Here is a 21,656-nt window from a genome sequence, read left to right on the forward strand (position 1 = left end):
CAGCAACAAAGATAATAAAATACCTAGGAATAAACCTACCTAAGGAGACAAAAGACCTGTATGCAGAAAACTATAAGACACTGATGAAAGAAATTAAAGATGATACAAACAGATGGAGAGATATACGATGCTCTTGGATTGGGAAAATCAACATTGTGAAAATGACTCTACTACCCAAAGCAATCTACAGATTCAATGCAATCCCTGTCAAACTACCAATGGCATTTTTCACAGAACTAGAGCAAAAAATTTCACACTATGTGTGGAAAGACAAAAGACCCCGAAGAGCCAAAGCAATCTTGAGGAAGGAAAACGGAGCTGGAGGAATCAGACTCCCTGACTTCAGACAATACTACAAAGCTACAGTAATCAAGACAGTATGATACTGGCACAAAAACAGAAAGATAGGTCAATGGAACAGGATAGAAAGTCCAGAGATAAACCCACGCATATATGGTCACCTTATCTTTGATAAAGGAGGCAAGAGTATACAATGGAGAAAAGACAGGCTCTTCAATAAGTGGTGCTGGCAAAAATGGACAGCTACATGTAAAAGAATGAAATTAGAACACTCCCTAACACCGTACACAAAACCTCAATATGGATTAAAGACCTAAATGTAAGGCCAGACACTATAAAACTCTTAGAGAAAAACATAAGCAGAACGCTATATGACATAAATCACAGCAAGATCCTTTTTGACCCACCTCCTAGAGAAATGGAAATAAAAACAAAAATAAACAAATGGGACCTAATGAAACTTCAGAGCTTTTGCACAGCAAAGGAAACCATAAACAAGACGAAAAGACAACCCTCAGAATGGGAGAAAATATTTGCAAATGAAGCAACTGACAAAGGATTAATCTCCAAAATATACAAGCAGCTCATGCAGCTCAATATCAAAAAAACAAACAATCCAATCCAACAATGGGCAGAAGACCTAAACAGACATTTCTCCCAAGAAGATATACGGATTGCCACCAAACACTTGAAAGGATGGTCAACATCATTAATAATTAGAGAAATGCAAATCAAAACTACAATGAGATATCATCTCACACCAGTCAGAATGGCCATCATCAAAAAGTCTACAAACAATAAATGCTGGAGTGGGTGTGGAGAAAAGGGAACACTCTTGCACTGCTGGTGGGAATGTAAATTGGTACAGCCACCATGGAGAACAGTAGGGAGGTTCCTTAAAAAACTACAAATAGAACTACCATATGACCCAGAAATCCCACTACTGGGCATATACCCGGAGAAAACCATAATTCAAAAAGAGTCATGTACCACAGTGTTCACTGCAGCTCTGTTTACAATAGCCAGGACATGGAAGCATCCTAAGTGTCCATCGACAGATGAATGGATAAAGAAGATGTGGCACATATATACAATGGAATATTACTCAGCCATAAAAAGAAACGAAATTGAGTTATTTGTCGCAAGGTGGATGGACCTAAGTCTGTCATACAGAGTGAAGTAAGTCAGAAAGAGAAAAACAAATACCGTATGCTAACACATATATGTGGAATCTTAAAAAAAAAAAAAAAGTTCTGAAGAACCTGGGAGCAGGCCAGGAATAAAGGCACAGACATAGAGAGTGGACTTGGGGACACTGTGAGGGAAAAGAGTAATCTGGGACGAAGTGAGAGAGTGGCATGGACATATATACACTACCAGATGTAAAATAGATAGCTAGTGGGAAACAGCCACATAGCACAGGGAGATCAGCTCGGTGCTTTGTGATCACCTAGAGAGGTGGGATAGGGAGGGTGGGATAGGGAGGGTGGGAGGGAGACGCAAGAGAGAGGGGATATGGGGATATATGTATACATACAGCTGATTCACTTTGTTATACAGCAGCATTGTAAAGCAGTTAGACTGCAATAAAGATGTTAAAAAAAAAGAAAGAAAAACACATAAATTTCAGTACATCTGGATCAGACGATTCTTACGGAACAGTTTTGCTAAAGACTCAGTTCTTCACACACATCCATTTTGTGTAAGTCTGAATTGAATTTTAAATGTATCTTTGTACACGGTTATTTTAATGTTTCCCCTGCCATTTCCTGTGACTTATAGAGGTCTTACAAGAAACTGCAGGTGTCTTCATGGGCTGCATATAATTCAGAATGCCTGTTTACGCATTGTGTCACTACATCGTCAATTATACGGAAATTTAATTTTAAAATGAGCTTCATTCCTAATAATTTCTTCTTCTGAAGCTTCATATGACAGTTGTGGGTATTTTCTATCCAATGCAGCAATCTCTACATTCAATTTCTGTTTCTGTGCCTGTGGGTATTTGCTTTGCAATGTTGCTGCAGTTTTCAAAACGAGATGTTAACAAACTCTCTAAAGGATTCTAATAACTCCCTGATGTACTTTATTGCATTGTGCACTGTAGGCTCTTACTTTGTGATAGTTTACTGCCCTGGGGCTCAGGATGAAGAGCTAAGTGTTGTGCAGACTCCACAGGGCCGGTTCTGATGACGGACAGACAGGCTGCCTCCCCCTTGGTCCAGGCCTTGCGCCAGCCCTTCCCCCCTCCCATGGCCGTGCCCTCTGCCGCTGCCGCCCATCTGGGCCCAGGTCCCAGCCTTGGGGCCTTGTGGCACCGCCTTGGTTCTGGGCTCCTGGGTGTGTGCCAGACCCCAGGCCAGCCACCCAGCTTCCGAACCCCCCCACCCGCCGTGCGCTCGGCTGCCTGGCGTCTGCCCTGCCCACGCCCATGCGTCATCACCCCATCAGACTTCACTTACAGAGCGCAAGTTAAAGGTGACATGGTTAAGAATCAAGATAGCACCCGGAGAATGTCACCGCGAGCCTGGGCCCTCCTGAGAGCAGCCCCGCAAGGCGGGGGACGCAGGCTGTGAGCCGTTGGTCCTGGACTCGCCCTTGCCTGACGCCCAGGATGGAAGAGCCGCGGGCGCTCAGCTTCGGTCACTGTGCCCGCGAAGACCCTTTGATTACCGGGGTCGCCGCCCGTCTCTCCCCTGTGGCAGGTGTGTGGGAGGGGATTAGTTTCTGACGCGGGGCCGGAGAACACTGGGTACCAGGGATGCGATTGCCTCCGGCTTTGAGAGGAAGTCACAGCACTCAGAGACCTGGTTCCTGAGGGAGTGCAGGGTGACCAGGGAGTATCTTCACAGTTTTACGGTTGGTTGCTCGCTGACCCCCGTGCCACGTGGGGAGCGACCAGCGGGTGGGGAGCGTCGTCCGGGGGCAGTTTACCCGCTGGCGCAGAGGTGCTGTCCATGGAGGAGAGAAGCTGCGGATTCCCCCCTTAGTGCAGCTGGTGAAACCCTAAAGAAGCAGGTATGACGTCCCAGAAGGGCTTTGGCCCGGAATTGTAAAATGAATAACCAGAAAGAGTCTCTGATGAGATGTTCCTTGACCTGCAGAAATGGCGATTTCATATGTTCCAACATAACCCATAGATTCCGCCTACATTCAGAGCTGACGTAACCAGTCAGACTGGGCAGTCCTGAGGCCAATTACAGGTCACTGAGATGTATTTAAACAGTCACAGTATTTGCTTTATTTAGGATCTTGAAGTATTTACAGTGTATGTAAATGCTCATTCATGTGTCAACAAAATTCTATTTAAAAAATCCAGTGTGTAGCATGGTCTTCCCTTGACTTGAAGGCCTGTCAGCTGGGGTGATTGCTCCCAGCCCATCCCCCCCAGTGGATGGATCAGATGTGGCGCCAGAGCCCCTGGTCATTCCCAGTGTCCGAGCAACGAGCCAGGGCTAGCAGACAGACTCCCTGGGCTGTGACTCCAGCGCGGTCACTGAAAAGCTTTCTGTTCTGAAGCAAGTTGGTCAGTCACTCTGCCCCAGTTTTCACCTTTGCAGAATGGTCTGTGTATCTTACCTGTTGCCTTGAGGGTAAAGCTAGGCTGAAGTATTTGTGTGCATACTTAAATTTTTTAAGACATTCTGAAACATGCTTTCATTGTAGATTGATCTTAAAAGTATATTTACAAACACCGCATGACCTGATTTATTCCAGTTTGTGTGGTTGATCCAAGACGACAGATTGAATGAAGCTCAGTTGCTTTAGAATTCAGCAGAGAGACATAGGGAAGCGAGTAAGAGCCACGCATGCTATTAAAGCTGTGGGTGGGGCTTCCCTGGTGGCGCAGTGGTTGAGAGTCCGCCTGCCGATGCAGGGGACACGGGTTCGTGCCCCGCTCCGGGAAGATCCCACATGCCGCGGAGTGACTGGGCCCGTGAGCCATGGCCGCTGAGCCTGCGCGTCCGGAGCCTGTGCTCCGCAAGGGGAGAGGCCACAACAGTGAGAGGCCCACGTACCGCAAAAAAAAAAAAAAAAAAAAAAAAAAAGCTGCGGGTGTTTTTCAGAAATTCAGCAGACGGCCCCGTCTGCTGTGCTAGGTGCAGTTGGTGACTGTTTCTAGGGTGGAGCTGAAGCTGACACACATCTGCAGAGGGCTCAGTGGTCACTGCAATCTGATTATTAAGGACCACATTGGCCAAAGATGAGTGGACTGATGTAGTCATTTTACTTTTGCAAAAGGGGGGAAATAGGAGATAATGAAGAAGTGTTGTAAGAAAGAATTGGTGTAACATAAGCTCAGAATTTCCTCTACAGAATAGGAGTAAACTGGTGCAGAAAAACAAAGTTATAGGGCGAGTACTCTGGAAAAGAAGAGGGAGCATTGTTTGAAATTAAGTAACATGGTAAGAGCGTCTCGAGAATTTCTGATGAGCAGATGATTAGGATCTAGGGATTTCTTGGAGAAAGCAATTGCTGGTTTATTTTAACGGGCAGCATTTACACGAGCATCTGGAAACCATGTCCTTCCTCTGCCATGTCTGTCGGCGAGGACTTTTACTGATTTACCAGCCACACCCAAGTCTCCCGGATCTTGCTTCAAGTCGAGCAAAACAGTGACATATCCCTCTGAGGTTAGAGCACGATGTCTTCTCCTTTCCTTTAAAAATAAGATAGCTTTCCTGACCATCAAACTTCTGATGTGTGTATGTTTTTAAGACGTGGGTATGTTGGAAATCACGGGAACATTACAGGCTGTGAGCAGAGCGCTACAGAACAAGTTAAAGAAGGAGGCTGGCTGCCTCAAGCCCCGTGAGCAGACGTGACCGTTCGGGTGTAGTTTGTAGTAAAGGGGGTGGTGTCCCAAGCTTGGTGACAGACAAGGCTGAATGGTGAAGCCCGTGAGAAAGAGAAGGCTCCCTGCACGCCTACCATGTGCCAGGCTAGGCGCTTTCATTTGCAGTGTGATGTCCTTTGCTTTGTTGTCTTTGTAGAAAAAAACAAACTAATTCAAAAACTTTTTTTCACTCTTGCCGTTAGCAGCTATGTGGTCACATGCTGGTTTTTCAGACTAGTTAAAGTAGAGATATGGATTGGCCGTATTTGTGAGGCTTACCCCTTACGACAAATTGAATACATATTCAGAGTTTATTGGCTTCTCTTATCCTAAAAACAGAGTCTCTGCAAAGAATCTTAAGGTGGTCGAGGATCTGACTGTAGCAAAAGAGAGGTGGGTCTTTCTGCTCGGGGGGTTTCCCAGAGAGTATCCCCAGTCGCATGGCTTAATCTCAGCATTCATAGGAGTAACTTCATCTAACGGTTTTAATAACCTTGGGAAAGTAAGCCTCAGCTACTAGTAAAGGTCCAAACGTGATGCCCGGGTCACACAGAATACCACAGAGGACCATCTCTCCTCAGATGTTCTTATCCATCGGTATCTAGCAGCCAAAGCAAAGGGCCTGTGTTTTGAGCCAACGGATGCTTCACACCCCTTCCTAAATGCGGCCAATCTGATGTAACACAGTCCAAGGGAAAAGGACTAAGAGTCTAACAAGAGGACGTTTGAAATTACTTTCAGTTCTCACTTAAGTTTCCTTTTGTGTTAGGCTGACACTGAGTGTCAAGCGGAGGTTTTCATTTTCACGACGGAGTCTGATGCAGGAGGATGACCTGGCGGTAGACACACTCTGAGTTAGGACCGCATGCCCGGATCGGCCGCCAGGGTGTCGCCCTGGCTTTGCGGTTCGTCCTCGGTGTGGTTCACTGATGGAGGGTGACTCCTGAAACCCCTTCTCCTTCCAGGTCAACGGATGAGACGTTCAGCTTGGCCGAAGAAACCTGCAGTTCCAACCCGGCCATAGCTCGGAGGAAGAAGATCGCCATAAGCCTCATCTTTTCCCTGTGCGAGAAGGAGGAAGCCCAGAGGAACTTCCAGGACTTCTTTTTTTCTCATTTCCCCCTGTTTGAGTCTCACATGAACAGGCTGAAGAGTGCAATTGAAAAGGTACTGAGAATGCAGTCCATTGTCACATGGGGCTGTAAGGGTTGAGGGGGTCTCTGTACCGGATCGCTTTCCCAGGGCATGTAGATTGGCTGCAGCAGTGGTAGAAAGTTCCCTAGGCACACTGATGTCAGGTACCGGATCCTGATTGCTTTGGGAAAGGGAATTACTGCCCCCGACGACCTCGGTCGTGACTAGCTTGAGTGTGGGCTCTAACATCGTCTCTTATTAATAAAGCCCAGTATATGGTTACGAAGGAATTTCTCCATGTAATGTGGCTTGTTCTCTTTCCACTGAAGGCCATGATCTCCTGCAGGAAGATAGCGGAGTCAAGTCTCCGCGTCCAGTTTTATGTCAGCCGTCTGATGGAGGCTCTGGGGGAGTTCAGGTAAACTGGCAAGGTTTGGCAAACCCGACGGGAAATTGGCGAGCAGCGGTAGCAGCGGCCTTGGATCTCGGGATGCGTGGAGACCACAACTCGGGAATGTTGGGGGCTGGCAGTTATTAGTCATTTTAGCAGCTCCTTCCTTTGAAGCTAAGGCCCAGTGGAGCACAAAGTTTAAGCCACCAGCACTGAGTAATCCTCACGACTGCCAGATAGAAGGTCCCTGATGTGACGGAATGGAGAAAACTAATATTCATACATCTCGTGTCATCTCCCAAAAGCCCTAAGAGTAAGCACTCTTAGCCCATTTTACAGATGTGGAAACTGGAGGTTGAGATGCTTGTCCACAGCATAAGTGGGGAGAGTATGCACGCCAGGGAGGTTACACTCCAGTTGGCCGTGACAGCCCTGTGTACACCCGGTGTCTCCCCGTGGGTGTCCTGGTCAGGACATTAAATTGTATGGTCACCCTAGCGTGTCCTCACTGTCAGTTCCTAACTGTTGACCTTTGTACCCCGGAGACCGGTTTTCTGGAGGTCTTGCCCCTCGTGTCTGAGCTGTACCTGGGATCCACGGTCACCATGCTGAGTGGGGCTGTTGCAGTGCTTCTTAGGGCCAGTTTCTGGGTGCGGGATGGAATCGCACTTCAGAGCTGTCACGAACTAATTAAGAGTCCAACCGTTCCTCTGTAGCCCAGGGATAAAAATGTTTACGATTCTTAGAATGTTAGAACGTTTTTGTGACGCTTAAGGTAGAGGCTGGTGAACTCTAATGCTGCTTGGAGCAAAATCCCCACCCAGCCTTAGTTGAACCCTGGGTTATGTGTAAAGTACTCAAGTAGCACGTTAGTCCTTATCTGGGGATCATTCAGACCCAAGTCGCACATTTGAGAAATAGTGTGAAGCTGTGTGTTTCGATGGCAGTGTGGTGACTAGCGAACCTTCTATGGTTTGTGTGGGCAGCGCCGGGCGGGCTGTGGTCAGGCTCGAAGCTGGCTTGTGCTGGAGGGTCTGGACACTCATTTAATAGAAGGTCCAGAATCTGGAAGGACAGGACCTGAGGCCTCACTGTGGATAGACGGGTCTCATCCTTACCTCAGCGACCTGCCGCTCCAGAAACAGCGACAGGATCACATGTTAGCGTTTGGAAACCTTGGTGTCAGTAAGCGAAGCCCAGGTCCACGTAGCTGTCACTTGTCACTGCTGGCTGCTCAGCAGGTGGTCTGCCTTGTGCCAGGGCAGGATCCTGTGTGTCCCGGCTCTTTGATGCACACGGCCGGAAACTCAGGCCAGAATATGCCTCGTGTACCCCCATCCGGGAAGAGGGGGTGTCTCCTAGATGCAGAGGTGCCCGTGGAGATCCGAGGCCCGTCGGTGCGCTCCCTGGAAGGACCGCCACGAGCCACGCGGCCTGGGGCAGAGTCCCCGGCACCAGGCGCTCTCATCCGGATCTGGACCTTGTCATTCAGTGCGTGTGTGTCTCTCGCAAGGAACTCCTTTACACCTCCAGTTTCCTAAGCCGTAAAGTGACATGGCCAGACTCGTCACTTTCCCTAACAGCTTACAGTTCTAAGAATTTGATTCCATTAGCCCATGTAACAATCTAGTATATAATATGGTGAAGAAGAGCCATTTTATTTGTGTTCTTTTTTCATCTAAAGTGAATAGGGTGCTTTGGTTCAAAGAATGAAAGCACTGGGGCTTCCCTGGTGGCGCAGTGGTTGAGAGTCCACCTGCCAATGCAGGGGACACGGGTTCGTGCCCTGGTCTGGGAAGATCCCACATGCCGCGGAGCGGCTGGGCGCGTGAGCCATGTCCGCTGAGCCTGCACGTCCGGAGCCTGTGCTCCGCAAGGGGAGAGGCCACTACAGTGAGAGGCCCGCGTATCGCAAAAAAACCAAAACAAAACAAACAAACAAAAGAATGAAAGCACTAACCAGAAATTGGGGGACTTGAGTTCCCTCTGGTCACATTTTCAGTCTAGCATGTTCATTCTTTCTTCCTTTATTTTTTTCCTATGAAAATTGGCATAAATTCTGACACAAGGCATCATGCAAATAAGTTTTTTTAAGGCCGACTATTTTATATCAGTGGTTAGTATACCTTTCCTGTAAAGGGTCTCTGCCCCACGGCTGCTCAGCTTTGCTGTCGTGCAAACGCAGCGACAGATAATAGGGAGATGATTGAGCATGGCTGTGTGCCAATAAAACTTTATTTTTTAAAAAAAAGGTCAGATTTGGCCTGTGCATCGTGTCCTAGTTTACCGACCCCTGTTTTATATTCTGCTTTGGATGCCTTAGGGGCTACCTAGATCCAGATGACTGTTTTCCTCTGGATTCCTTTACACAAAGATCATCCACCGTGACATCTGTGACAGTTCCATGTACCTTCTCTTCTGTAGAGGGACCATCTGGAGCTTGTACTCCGTCCCGAGGATAGCTGAGCCCGTGTGGCTGGCCATGATGTCCAGCACCTTGGAGAAGACGCAGCTGTGCCAGCGCTTCCTCAAGGAATTTACGCTCCTGATAGAGCAGATCAACAAGAACCAGTAAGCGGCGGCGCTCTGGAGCCCTGAATGCCAGTTCCGAGGCTGGTGTACGCGCTGTAGGTGACATGCCTCTTCCTGCATTGACTCACCCCGTTGTGTTTTCTCCCGTTTCTCCAAGGTTTTTTGCTGCCTTGCTGACCGCAGTCTTAACCTACCACCTGGCCTGGGTGCCCACCGTCATGCCCGTTGACCACCCTCCCATCAAAGCCTTCTCCGAGAAACGCACCTCTCAGCTGGTCAACACGCTGGCCAAGACACACCCGTACAATCCTCTCTGGGCGCAGCTGGGTCAGTACCGTTCAGAGACCATGTGGGACAGAATAGGAAAAACGGGAGCCTCTTCGTTGCTATTCGCCATCCAGCCCGGCAATTCCCAGTTGTCACTGGGCTGCAGGGAACGGGGGACTGGCCCACAGATTCTACCTGTAAAGCAGCCCCCGTCCTCTGCTCCCCCTGCCAGAGCCTCATTCTGCTCTTTAAAGCCACATAGGTCCGCGGCTGCTCCTCCAGTGGGGCTCCTTAACTTCGGCACTGTTGACATTTGGGCCAGAAAATTCTTTGTTGGGTAGGGGGGAAGAGGACCGCCCCGTGCCTGGTCGGATGTTTAGCAGCACCAGTGGCCTCTGTCCACCAGCTGCCGGTGAAAACCCCTCTTCCGAAGTTGTGATGATGAAAAGTGTCTCCAGACGATGCTCAGTGTCCCCAGTGGGACAGGAGGGCCCCTGGCTGAGGACCACCGCCCTAGAGGGTGGGCCAGATAGGAAGAAAGTCGGACAAAAAAGAGAGTAACACACTGTAGGATGTTGCCGCCTTTTCAGTTTGAGCTGAGGTCAGAGCCCTTGCCTTTCTCTCCGTTGCCCCCTTAGCTGCTTCCTCCAAGCTTTGTGCTCAGGCCTGGCGCAGCGGCCTGACGTGCCGCGTGGCTGCTCGTGGAGTGTGTGCTTGCGAGCCCAGGGCTCGGGGATAGGAGAGGCGCGCTCCAGGGCCTGTCACTCGGCCGAGTCTGCAGTGACCCATCAGGCCTGCACAGCCGCTGTGTCCCAGGCCACGTCCCTCTGCGGGACCCAGGGCCCGGGTGACACGCAGCTCAGCCTTGGGGAGCCTGCTGCCCGGTGGAGGAGAAGGGCCGTGTTCAGAACGCCCCGATCACTCCTTTGCTGGGGTGAGCAGGAGCCCACGAGGGATACAGTGCAGTGCAGAGGGTGACGACGTGCTCAGACGGCTGGACCAGATCCCAGCCTCCTGGGCAAGTGCCCTAACCCTCTGTGCCTCCGCTTCTCCATCTGTGAGATGGGTGGTGACAGCTCATGGCTGCCGTGGGAGTTCCACTGCTTGTATGTGAAGCCCCCTGTTACCGACACTGCTGTTGCAGGTGTTGATATGGGGGAGGCACCAGGAGGGGGTGTGTGGGGGAGGGGGCCTTCAAGGAAGACACACTTGAGGAATCGGTAGAAGGCAGCATTTTCCAGAAAATAACGGCAGACCGGGGAAGAGCCCGGCAACCTCAGGAAACAGTGTGTTGTAATAGTGAAAGCTGCCACTGTGCGCCAAGCACTGTCCTGGGTGCTTTCTGCACGTGTTAATTACTTAGACTCTCATTCTGACCCTGGTACTGCGTCTTCACTGTATCACAGATAATAAAGCTGTCTTTCCCTCTGCCCGGGGTCATGAGATATGGGAGGTAATGTGGTTAAAAAACAGCCACAGACCCTAACATTTATCATCTCAGCCATTTCTAAGTGTGCAGTTCGGAGCGTTCGGTCTGTTCACGCCATTGTGCAAGCTCTTCTTCATTTTGTAAAATCATCCCCGTGCAAAACAAAGGCATCCACTCTAAAATTAGTAGCTTCATCAGTCCTGGACTGAAAAAGTTGCCTTCAAGGTCAGGGTCCAGTAAGTCTGTTATCTTAGTGATGCGTTGTTCTGCGGAGTTGGGCTCTGAAGTAGCAGCACTGTTTCCATACACAGCTGTCCGCTTCATACAGGTTAAACTGTTGTCAGTGGTGTTTTAATAGCCTTCTTTGTGTTTACTTTTTCCCATTTGTGACTTAGTTATTATAATGCACAACACCAAAAGTTAAATGCATTGCTAAAAACTGTCATTCTGAGTGGACTTTCCAAAGTGTTTTTTTTTGCCAGATTTTGGGTATGTAGATCTTGTCTTCTTTATTAACACTGGGGCTGATTTAACAAGAGTGTCTCATGAATTCCTGATGTGGCCGTGACACCCCGCAGCCATGGGCAGCTGTGATCACGGGAAGGAACAGTAACACGCTCTTAGTCAAGAAAGTTTACTCAAACAGAAGTGCTTGTGCTGACATCAGACTACAGTTCTGAGTTGTTTTTCTGAAATCTTGCATGGTTTCTCAGTCAGTTGCAAAAGCCTCAGAGATAACGTTCTACTAAGCCTTCACCTAGCCCTTTTTTTTTAAAATTTATTTTTGGCTGTGTTGGGTCTTCGTTTCTGTGCGAGGGCTTTCTCTAGTTGTGGCAAGCGGGGGCCACTCTTCATCGCGGTGCGCGGGCCTCTCACTGTCACGGCCTCTTTTGTTGTGGAGCACAGGCTCCAGACGCGCAGGCTCAGTAGTTGTGGCTCACGGGCCTAGTTGCTCCGCGGCATGTGGGATCTTCCCGGACCAGGGCTTGAACCCGTGTCCCCCGCACTGGCAGGCAGATTCTCAACCACTGCGCCACCAGGGAAGCCCCACCTAGTCCTTTTATAGAGAGGATTGTGTGATATCACTTCTGTCCTGCCCTTTACCTGTTCTCAGGAGGCTTACCCTGGAAACCCTCTCTGGGGGGGGGGGCACCTCTGATGCGTGCTGTCCCTTTTCCGTCAGTCTTAAACCTTAACAGTGTGATTAGTCTTATCTAACAGATGCCTCTCCTCCTCCCGCCAGATGGAGTCCGACTTCCTGAGTTCTTATTTATAGCTGGTAACTATGCATCTCCTCTCCTTTATTTAGGATCTTTTCACATTTTGATTTATTCCAACATTCTGATTATTCCTGCAATGCTTTCTGACTTAGGGTTGCTTATACAGATATGTAAATGAGATCAATCCATGTAAAACACTCAGCACTGTGCTTGCAGTCAGTAAGTGTTGGCTTTTTGTTCTAATTGTCAATAATATTATCAAAATATGGAAGGTGCGACTTACCAAGTGTAATCGTCAGGTGTTATTACATGCAATAATTTTAATAGGCACTGGACAGACACTTGTGATGAGGAGCCTGCACTGATGGTTCGTTGACAGGTTTGCCTTTCTTCTTCCACCTTTGAGCCAAATGTTCATGCTTCATTAGCCAGCTTTTAATCAATGTGTCAGGATATAAGTTATGGGACATTTTTCTCCAGTAGAATTTTCATGTGAAGTAATAGAAAAAAAATGAGATTCATTATTCATGAGCAAGTGATTTTCTTCTTGTTAATCAAACTGATTCTTCTTGGTGCCTGTGTGTATTGAGCAGACCATTTCATTAACCGTTTTGAATTGATTCACTTGCACTTTCTGTTCAGAGATCCCGGAATTTCACCCCAGGGCCTATTGTCCTGGGATTCTTCAAGAAGATCTCATCATTCTAGTTTCCAAGATAAATTATTTGGTTTGGTCACGTATTCAGGGCTCTGGCTTTAGCCTTACCTTGGGGAGGTGGGATCAGCCAGCCCACTGAGCTGCCTGGAAAGGCCCAGCAAGCACCTCGAGGGATTGTGTACACAGCACTGCACCCTCTGTGCACTGGCACTGCACTGCCCCCAGTATACACCCACACTGCACCCAGTATACACCAGCACTGTACCCTCTGTGCACTGGCACCGCACTGCCCCCAGTATACACCCACGCTGCACCCAGTATACACCAGCACTGCACCCTCTGTGCACTGCACCCTCTGTGCACTGCACCCTCTGCACTGGCTCTGCACTGCACCCAGTATACACCAGCACTGCACCCTCTGTGCACTGCACCCTCTGCACTGGCTCTGCACTGCACCCAGTATACACCAGCACTGCACCCTCTGTGCACTGCACCCTCTGCACTGGCTCTGCACTGCACCCAGTGTACACCAGCACTGCACTGTCAGTGCACTGCACCTGAGCACCCAGAACAGGGCTGATCCCGGCAGGCCTTCCAGGCAGGCTTTACGTTGCAGAGGAAAACTGAAAGATGGTCCTTCTAGGAATTACCTTTGTGCCTCAGTCAGGCGTGTGAAGAAGCGATGCTGGCCTGGGAGTAAGTCATCTGTATCTCTCCTGTTCGGGCTGACATACCCTTGACACGCTCCCCCAGATGACTTGTCTTTCTGTCCACTTTGCCTCTAGGCGACCTTTACGGGGCCATCGGCTCGCCGGTGCGACTGACCCGCACGGTGGTGCTCGGGAAGCAGAAGGACCTGGTGCAGCGCATACTGTACGTGCTGACCTACTTCCTGCGGTGCTCAGAGCTGCAGGAGAACCAGCTGACGTGGAGCGGGACCTGGGGGCCAGATGAGCAGGCGCTGCCCGGGGGCAGCATCACCACGGCCCTGGAGAGGGGCGAGGTGGAGGAGTCCGAGTACGTGGTGGTCACGGTGCGGAGCGAGCCCGCCCTCCTGCCACCCAGCCTGCCCACGACGGCGGCCGAGGCTCTGGCCGGGGCCCCGCCGCACGCTGACACCGGAGACCTCTGTCCCCACCTCGCCGGACGAGAAGGCGGGGGGCCGGAGCAGAGCCTCGCAGCCCGCAGCACCCGGAGACCTCGGGGCGCGTCGTGTGGGGACGAGCAGAGTACGGAGGAGGCGCCCCGCGGCGGCTCCGTGAGACTCCCCAGCGGCGCAGGTGCGTGCGCGGGGCCGGCCGGCGGGGAGGAGTCGGGAGGGGAGATGCCCAAGAAGCTGCCCGACCGCTCGGTGGCCAGGCCATGCCCTGAGGGGCGTCCCTGGGGCAGGCCACCCTGGGAGAAGGTCACCTTCCACATCGGGAGCTCCGTGTCTCCGGACTCGGACTTTGAAAGTCGCACCAAAGCGATGGAGGAGCGGCTGCGGGCCTGCAGGTGTGCGGAGTCAGCGCGCCGACCCCCGGCCGGGCCCGACGCGGCCCGGGAGGCCTGGGAGGCCCGGGACTGGAGGGCTCCGAGGTGCTCCTGGGCCCCCGAGGCATCTGCGGGGGCCCGCGGCGTCAGGACCGGGGCCGCCAAGGAGGCTGCGGAGACGCCCGGCGCACCTGCCGCCCGGGGTGCACCTGTCGACCCGGCGCGTGCGCCAGGGAAGCCGTGGGGTCGGGGCAGGGAGGACGCGGACAGGCCTGCGCGGAGCGGGTGCGCGGCCGTCGTGCCGCACGAGGACGCCGGCTTCAGGCGGGAAGGAGGCCTCCCCAGGAACGAGAGCTCGGACAGCGCCCTCGGCGACAGTGACGACGACGCGTGTGCGCCGGCCTCGCCGGACCCGGGTCCCGGCAGTGACGGTGACAGTGAGCATGACCGGCCCGAAGGGTCGCCGGAGGTGGAGCTGCCGCTGCCCAGGTAAGGCCGGCGGGGGAGCGGCGGGCCGGGCCCGGGAGATGCTGTGCGTCCAGCCGGCACCCACCGGCACCGCTGCTGTGGGCTGCCACAGGGCAGCGTTATTCTCTCCAAGCATTAGTGTCCCCAGACCGGCCGGCCCTTCCTCAGCCCAGCTCTTGAGCCAGGAGCTGGTGGCAGCTTTGCAGCTCTGGGGACACTGGGGGACGCTAAGGGGCGCGGGGGCTGTGGGGAGCAGGGGTGTCATCTTCCGTCGTCCCCGCAGCAGATCTGTGGCCGCGGACACCCAGCCTGGGAGGTGGTGGGTGACACCCTGCGGGTCTCTCCTGCCTGCCGGTCAGAGCAGCCTGATGCCGTCAGGAAAAGCCCCTCTTCCTGAGGCTCCATCAGTTGATGTTTGGTCTGTAGAGCAGTAATTAGAGATGCCTGCTGTCCTGGCTGCACTCTGAGCAGGTGTGCTGAGTTCCTCAAGCCGGACTTCGCCAAAATCCCCTCACCACGCTCACGGACTTTCCCTTTCTTCTCCCCACACAGTGGCTGCAGGATGCTCTGTGTGAGGTATAGGCCCAGACTCGCAGCCAGCCACCAGAATACTCATCTTTTCCTGCTCTTCCCTTTTGGGAAAACTCCTTTTTCCCTTCACCTCCCTTCCTTTTCCTGCACCAGTGACCCACTTCCTGGAGGACTTGTGATACGAACCACCCCGAATCTGTTTTTCTCACCTGTGTCACTGGGGCTTTGTTCCAGCTGCAGTGCAAAAAGGGAGCGCGTTTTCGCTGTGGGTTCTGACGGCCAGTATCATCTTAGGTCTCAGAGTATCAGCAGCCCGAACGTGAGAAACTTCGGCCGCTCCCTTCTGGCGGGTTACTGCCCCACGTACATGCCAGACCTGGTGCTTCATGGGACCAGCAGTGATGAGAAGCTGAAGCAGTGCCTGGCAGCCGACCTGGTCCACACAGTCCAGGTGAGCGATGCCAGCCGGTCACCTCGGGCTGCTGGCCGGGGCGGGGGGCAGCCAGGGGTGCGCTTGGCCACGGGTGCGATCAAGGGATTGTCACTGGAGCTGCAGGCAGGGTTGCAGGCACCAGCAAGGCTGGTGAGCCACCAGGGATTAGCAACAGCTGAAGGCTGTGAGCACACTGGGCGGGCAGCAGTGGGGGAGGAAGGGGGGCTGCCTGGCTGCAGGGGCACGGCAGGGGCGGGGACCTCACCTCGCTCTCCTCCAGCGTCTGAGCTCTCACGGTGCCCCCCGTTGGCTGAGCCCAGCCAGAAGCCACAGAGCAAGGTCGTAGCTGATGCAGACGCAGTCCCAGGGCTCACAGAGGTCACCTCCCGAGCCACCCGAGCAAAGGGTGGATCTGTGGGCGGGTGGGTGGAGCAGACAGAACAGTCAGCACAGATGGTGACGATTGTGTGCCTTCATGGGGAGGACCAGAAAGATGTCACATATGGTTTGCCTTTTAGCCGCTCCTTGCAAGATCCTAAAAGTAATTTATTTTAACTGATTTGTCATTAAGTTCGCTTTGATGGCTGCATGAGAATGACTGTATAGAGATTAACAAGTCTTCCTGCAAGATTGCCTTGTGGCTGCTGCTGAGCGCTTCTCCGCTCTCTGCAGCGTGACAGGAACTGAGCGGCGATGGAAATGGTGTCGATCTGACAGGCCTGTTTTCAATTGAGCCGCTCTCGGACAGATGTGCAAAAATAGCTGTTTTGCATTGGAAACATGCTGTATCTTGGGCAATAGGGAAAGTCCTCATCGCATTAGGAAAATTGTAACTTGGCTAGTACCTTCCTCCTCGCCCAACAAATCCTTTTGGAGAGGTGGACAGGAGGCAGTGTGTGCTGCCTTTGACCTTGAGCTTCTCCTCTGTGAAGTCCATCAGGCACAGGCCAAGCGGGCTGGAGGTGTTGCTGTGAAATGGGAAGAAAAGCCCATGGTGAAGCAGATGCACTCACTCCCCTGAACGGGGAGGGAGGGAGATGGGGAGAGGACGGCTTGAGGCTGGGGGCCCGCCCGGTGTGGGCGTTGGTACCACGATCCTGACCCGCCCTGCTTTGTGCTTGGCCACCACCCTCCCCAGGCTGGCCCTGGAAGGAAGCAGTGCCATTAATATTCTATCTTCATAGCTGTCACGAGCACTGTGTCCTTGCCTGTCACCTCAGAAGCCCTCACGTCGGTGACCTCGGAGAAAGGAGATGCCTTCCTTCGACGACGCTTTTTCGGGGTCGGCTGAACCACGCGTGGAGGCTTAGTGGTTCTAGAGCCGTGCATATGTTTAGTTCCTGCCCCACTGCGGACACGCATCTATCGACTGATAGCGTGTCTTGCCCTTATTATCTGCAAAACCATACACGACACTTTTTATGTCTTCCATAGGCTGACAAGTTCAGAGGTCTGTGTATTAGGTTTTCATGGTGACCATCTAGCTCTATAATTCTTATATTTAAGAAAACAAAGTCATGTTTCCTCTGTTTGTACTCTTAAAGACTTGTCATCTCTCATTTTCTCTTCCTTGCAGAAGTAGTGTTTTCACACTGCAGCTGTTCTCACCTCTGTAGACTATGCAGTCAGCCTGAGAGATGGAAAGTTGCTGACCATAAAAGCCTGTATTGTGTCAGATTGTGGGAACACACCCCGTGCAGCCGGCCTGGGTGTTAAGAGGAAACTGTGAAGGGGCATAAACTATGTTCAGAAGTGTACTGCATCCAGGATGTGTCCGATTAGCATTAGCGGAGTTCTCATGTCTCTTTGGCACATTCATCTTAATGGATTTGGCTTTTGAAGTAAGCGTTCCGTTTAAACTGCTTCTCAGACTGGGGCCCTGCTCTGTGGCAGAGTTTAAATAAAAATTGCGGTTGATGAATATTTGTGGAAAAGTAAATTATGAGGTTTGGGGGGGGGCGTTATATTGAATTTACTGCCCCTAAAGCCTAGTAATTATTTAAATTCTTGAGTGTGTTATCAGAGGAAGACGCAAAGGCCCAAGAACAAGTACATGAGCAGAGTTAGGGCTGAAATAACAGCTTGCTGAGGAAGAGGGGCTTGGGATACATTGCTTTACTGTAATTTGCTTTCGAAAACCTGTTTTTCGGACGTTAATAATTTTTAGTGTTCATGCCAGACTTCATCCAGCTTTGAGATTCATCATTGTTTTTAGAGAAGGATTTTTAGTCACTGTTTAAAAGCAGTTGATTTACATTATTGATCTGTTCTCTAGGCCTGTGCACAATTGGATTGTAAGATCTGTCTTACGTAAATGCGTACTTTTGCAGCCTTGGTGGACCAGCTTGCGGAGATTCTTCTCTCACTGAGGCATTGCATCTGGAGCTTCCAATACTAAGAATTTCTTTTTGTGCATTTCCTTATCCTAGTCTCTTATGAAGGAAAGATGTATCAACCTTATTTCAGTCATTTTGATCTTTATTACTGGCTTCCCCGTGGTAAGATTCTGATGGTCTTTAAATATTTAAACACATGTTCTTGTTTAATCCACAGACTACCTCTGTTCCGTCACTGGAACTGTGTCTTTGCCTTCTAACATATAGATTATACAGCTGCCTTCAATTAGGCTGAAGTCATATTTAGTTTCATTCTTTTGCTGCCACATCTAAACGCGAATTCTTTCTTCTGTTTTCCTTTTGGCTTTAAATGGTGAGGTAGGAGAGAGGGTGAGAGAGCCAGCTTCACTCTGCACCTGTGACTCTCAAGGAGCTTTTTCTCTCTTCTTCTTTTCTCATGTGTCTTGTCCGCCTGTGGGTACTGCTGATGGGGGCAGGGGCAGGTATTAAGTTACGGGGCAGTGGAGGTGGTGGAGGAGACCGACTTGACACTGATGCTTTGGTGTTACCACTTGTTCGCTGGTCGTCAGGTAAGTCCATTGGCTTCGCTAAGCCTCAGAAAAATGTATTTAGAGGAACAGATCAAACGTAACCCACCAGTTAAGAGTTTGGCTTCTAAAGGCAGACAAACCTGAGATTGACCCGTGGTTCACCCCTCGTGGCTTCGTGGCCTGGCACAGGATTCTTTAATCGTCTAAGCATCAGTTTCGTTTTCTAGAAAATGACGGCAGTTAGAGGTCTGCTTGAAGACCGTGAGATGATGCACATCCATTGTTGAACACAGCGTCCGGCACATTACTGAACGCCCGACAGACGGTAGCTGTTACAATGACACCCGTGCACGCGCTTTGTAAATGAGTTTCCCAAGATGCTCCTGCTGGGGGTGGTGGAACAGAAGCGGGACCCATTCATTCAACGCTGATGGCGGCTGCTTTCCCTCCGCTGGTGGCTTCACGAGGAGCGGCCAGGCCGCTCCAGCTCTGTAGGGTCGGGTCATCGAGACCAAAATTAGCATCAGGTATTAGTGTTTCTTTTAACAAGAACTGTGTTCCAGGGCTTTGGGCATCTTCAGAATACTCTATGAAACGAGGTACCAGTTGGATATGGCAGCCTCTTTCGTTTCATTTTAAGAGTAGCAACAGACTGCAGAAATATGCAGAAATCAGCAGCGCAGCAGAGCAGCTTTGCCGATGGCTTGGCTGCTTGCCCATGCAGCGCAGTCAGCCAGGGAGCCGACGCAAGGACAGCGAGTCACAGCGACCGAGGGGCATCACTTTAGCAATGCGGGCAGCACTGGGGTGGCCCGGAGTCAGCAGCAGCCTTAGGTCTGTAGTGCTGTGGAGCAGACAGACGCCCGTGCTAGGCAGACCTGCTGGCGAGACAGAACACGTCCCGGTGTGGGGTGGCGTGTGCAGCAGGATGCGAGCCTTTAGCACCGTCTGGCTCTTGGGGGCTGTACGTATGGATGCACCTGTATCAGCGAGCACCCTGGGTTACGACGTTAAAACGCGTTACTTACCGCAGGTGGGGGTTTTTTAAATATCTGAAAAAACTACCAATCTCTGGGTATCGCTGACCCCAGTCTGAGATCTTGGGGACCCCTCTCCTCCTAAGCTGCCCTCCGCCTTCCAGCCTTGCACACGGCCACGAAGGGCTCCTTCTCAAACGTGGATTCTGTCGGTCACTCTTCTGCTCTCATAGGGGCCTGTTTCTTTAGAGAGTGAAATCTAGGCTCCTTGGCTGGAACTGCCCCCTGTATGTGTTGCAGATACACACGCACACACGCAGCCCGGCTCTCCCTTGCGGCTCAGTCACACCGTGTGCCAGCCTCTAACGGCCCGCCCTCTCTCTCACCTCCTTGCCATGTGCATTGCTCACTCTGCCTCAGGCGCTGTTGAAGCAGCCCCAATGCCTTTTGCAGGCCCCGTCCCAACATTGCCCCTTCTCTGAAACTGCCCCAGGCCCTTTGCACGCGGTGCATGGATATGCCTCCAACATCTTTCTTTCACCAGGCCTGTGGGCGTCTCTCCGTCCAGCGCCTGGCCCGGTGCCCAGGGATGCTGCACGGTCCCCCTGCGCTGGGCGGAGGAGCATGTGTTCCTGCAGATGAAGCTGTGCCCCTGAGTGTGACCCTCCTTCTAAAGTAGAGAGACGTGGCACAGAGTCCACCTTTAAGACATAAAGGGGAAGAGTTCTCTGTTTGGACATGCCGCCTGGGGCCCTTTGTGTTCTTTTTCTTTACCTAAAGGAGAAAAAAATGCTTATTATACGTCTCAAAGGCATCATTTCTCTTGCATCTTGTAAGTATCAGGCGCATGGCTAATTTTATGTTTTCCCCAATTTTTTTCATTACATGCAAAATATTTGGACGTCTGTGCCATTCTCTGCAGAAAAATCTGTGTACCAGCCTTCTTACCTTGTATTTTGGTGTCATGCACATCCTCCCATAACTGTTCTGATGACCCTTTTTGACCTTGAGCACCTCTCCTCGACTTTAAAGTCTTTCCTTCCTCAGCATGTGACCGTCCTGACATTTAAGGCGTCCCCGAGGCTGCGCCCTGTGTCCACAAGTCTGCAGGCACAGACACACAGAAGGTCAGGTGTTTCCTCTGGACCCTGCCCCCTAGCCAGACCCTCCCCGCTCCCGCTGCCCCAGGTCCTGACGCCCTCACCTCCCAGGACCCCTCAACGGTGCCCGTGGTCCAGAATGATCGATTCGCTCTCCTTCTCTATCACAACTCCGAAGCCTTTAGAGACCGACGTGGAGCCTGTTTCCGAGAGATGCATATAGCGCATAAAACAAAACTCCAACACGATGGGCTCGTGGTCAGGGTGAGGGAGAGGGACCAGTACAGGCAGAGGCGTTAGCCCTCCTCCAGCAGTCCAGAGTAACTGTTGAGTAGGTATGTTTAACATGGTTATGGTGATAAAAGAAGGAATCTTTAAAAAGACCGTCTGTTATGACACGTGACTATTTAGATTTGTAAAAGGGCCGAAGAGAGATGCTACAATGGAACAATGCAGTCATGGAAATGAAAACTCAGGGGTAGGTTAAAGAGCAGAGCAGATTAAATGCAGCCAGAGAGGATTAGCGTTTGTGAAAGAGTGGCTAGATACACAACTACCGCTTTGACTGTAGCTCAGAGACAGAGGTACGTGAAAAAATACGGAAGAGCAAGTAAGAGGCCTGGAGGCTTGAGTGAGAAGGTTGTGTCGTGCGTACAGAAGGCGGGAAAGAGAAACAGCCTTTGAAGGAAGAACAGCTGCGATCTTTCAGATGAAGTGAGCCCACTGACTCCCGAGTAGGGTAGATATAAACAAACCCTCGCTGAGCGGCAGGACATCAAAGACAAAGGACACTTGTCAACAGCCACAGAGGAGGCGTGGCCCCTGTCCTTCAGGAGGTTGAACTCCAACAGGTGATTAAAGACATAAGCAGTGAAAGCAGAGCCCACAGCAGGGGGATGGGTGCAGGAGGCACGGGACAGCCTGGGGGCTTCCTGGAGGAGGTGATGTCTGCAGTGGGGCTGGGCTCCCCCAGGGGCTGCAGACTAACCACAGGCAGAGCTGGCTCTGCCACCACGGGA

General features: G+C 51.5%; 1 protein-coding gene across 8 annotated transcripts in view; it reads left to right on the top strand.

The window, feature by feature from the left end:
- FNIP2 (folliculin interacting protein 2) overlaps window positions 1-21,656 on the top strand; it is a 128,740-nt gene that overhangs the window by 88,411 nt on the left and 18,673 nt on the right. For 4 of the 8 annotated variants that reach the window (XM_081241310.1, XM_081241312.1, XM_081241311.1 and 1 more), the window contains 6 exons: window positions 6,103-6,304; window positions 6,601-6,689; window positions 9,087-9,233; window positions 9,352-9,521; window positions 13,554-14,730; window positions 15,535-15,691. In XM_081241310.1, the coding sequence (XP_081097436.1) occupies window positions 6,103-6,304; window positions 6,601-6,689; window positions 9,087-9,233; window positions 9,352-9,521; window positions 13,554-14,730; window positions 15,535-15,691 (1,942 nt within the window). Of the gene's footprint in view, window positions 1-6,102; window positions 6,305-6,600; window positions 6,690-9,086; window positions 9,234-9,351; window positions 9,522-13,553; window positions 14,731-15,534; window positions 15,692-17,249; window positions 17,904-18,787; window positions 21,489-21,656 lie in introns of those variants that run through there. The other 4 variants (XR_014016411.1, XR_014016412.1, XR_014016410.1 and 1 more) reach the window with 4 other exon arrangements.

Source organism: Mesoplodon bidens (genome assembly GCF_964165515.1).
Source record: "Mesoplodon bidens genome assembly, chromosome: 1".
NCBI classification, from domain to species: Eukaryota; Metazoa; Chordata; class Mammalia; order Artiodactyla; family Ziphiidae; genus Mesoplodon; species Mesoplodon bidens.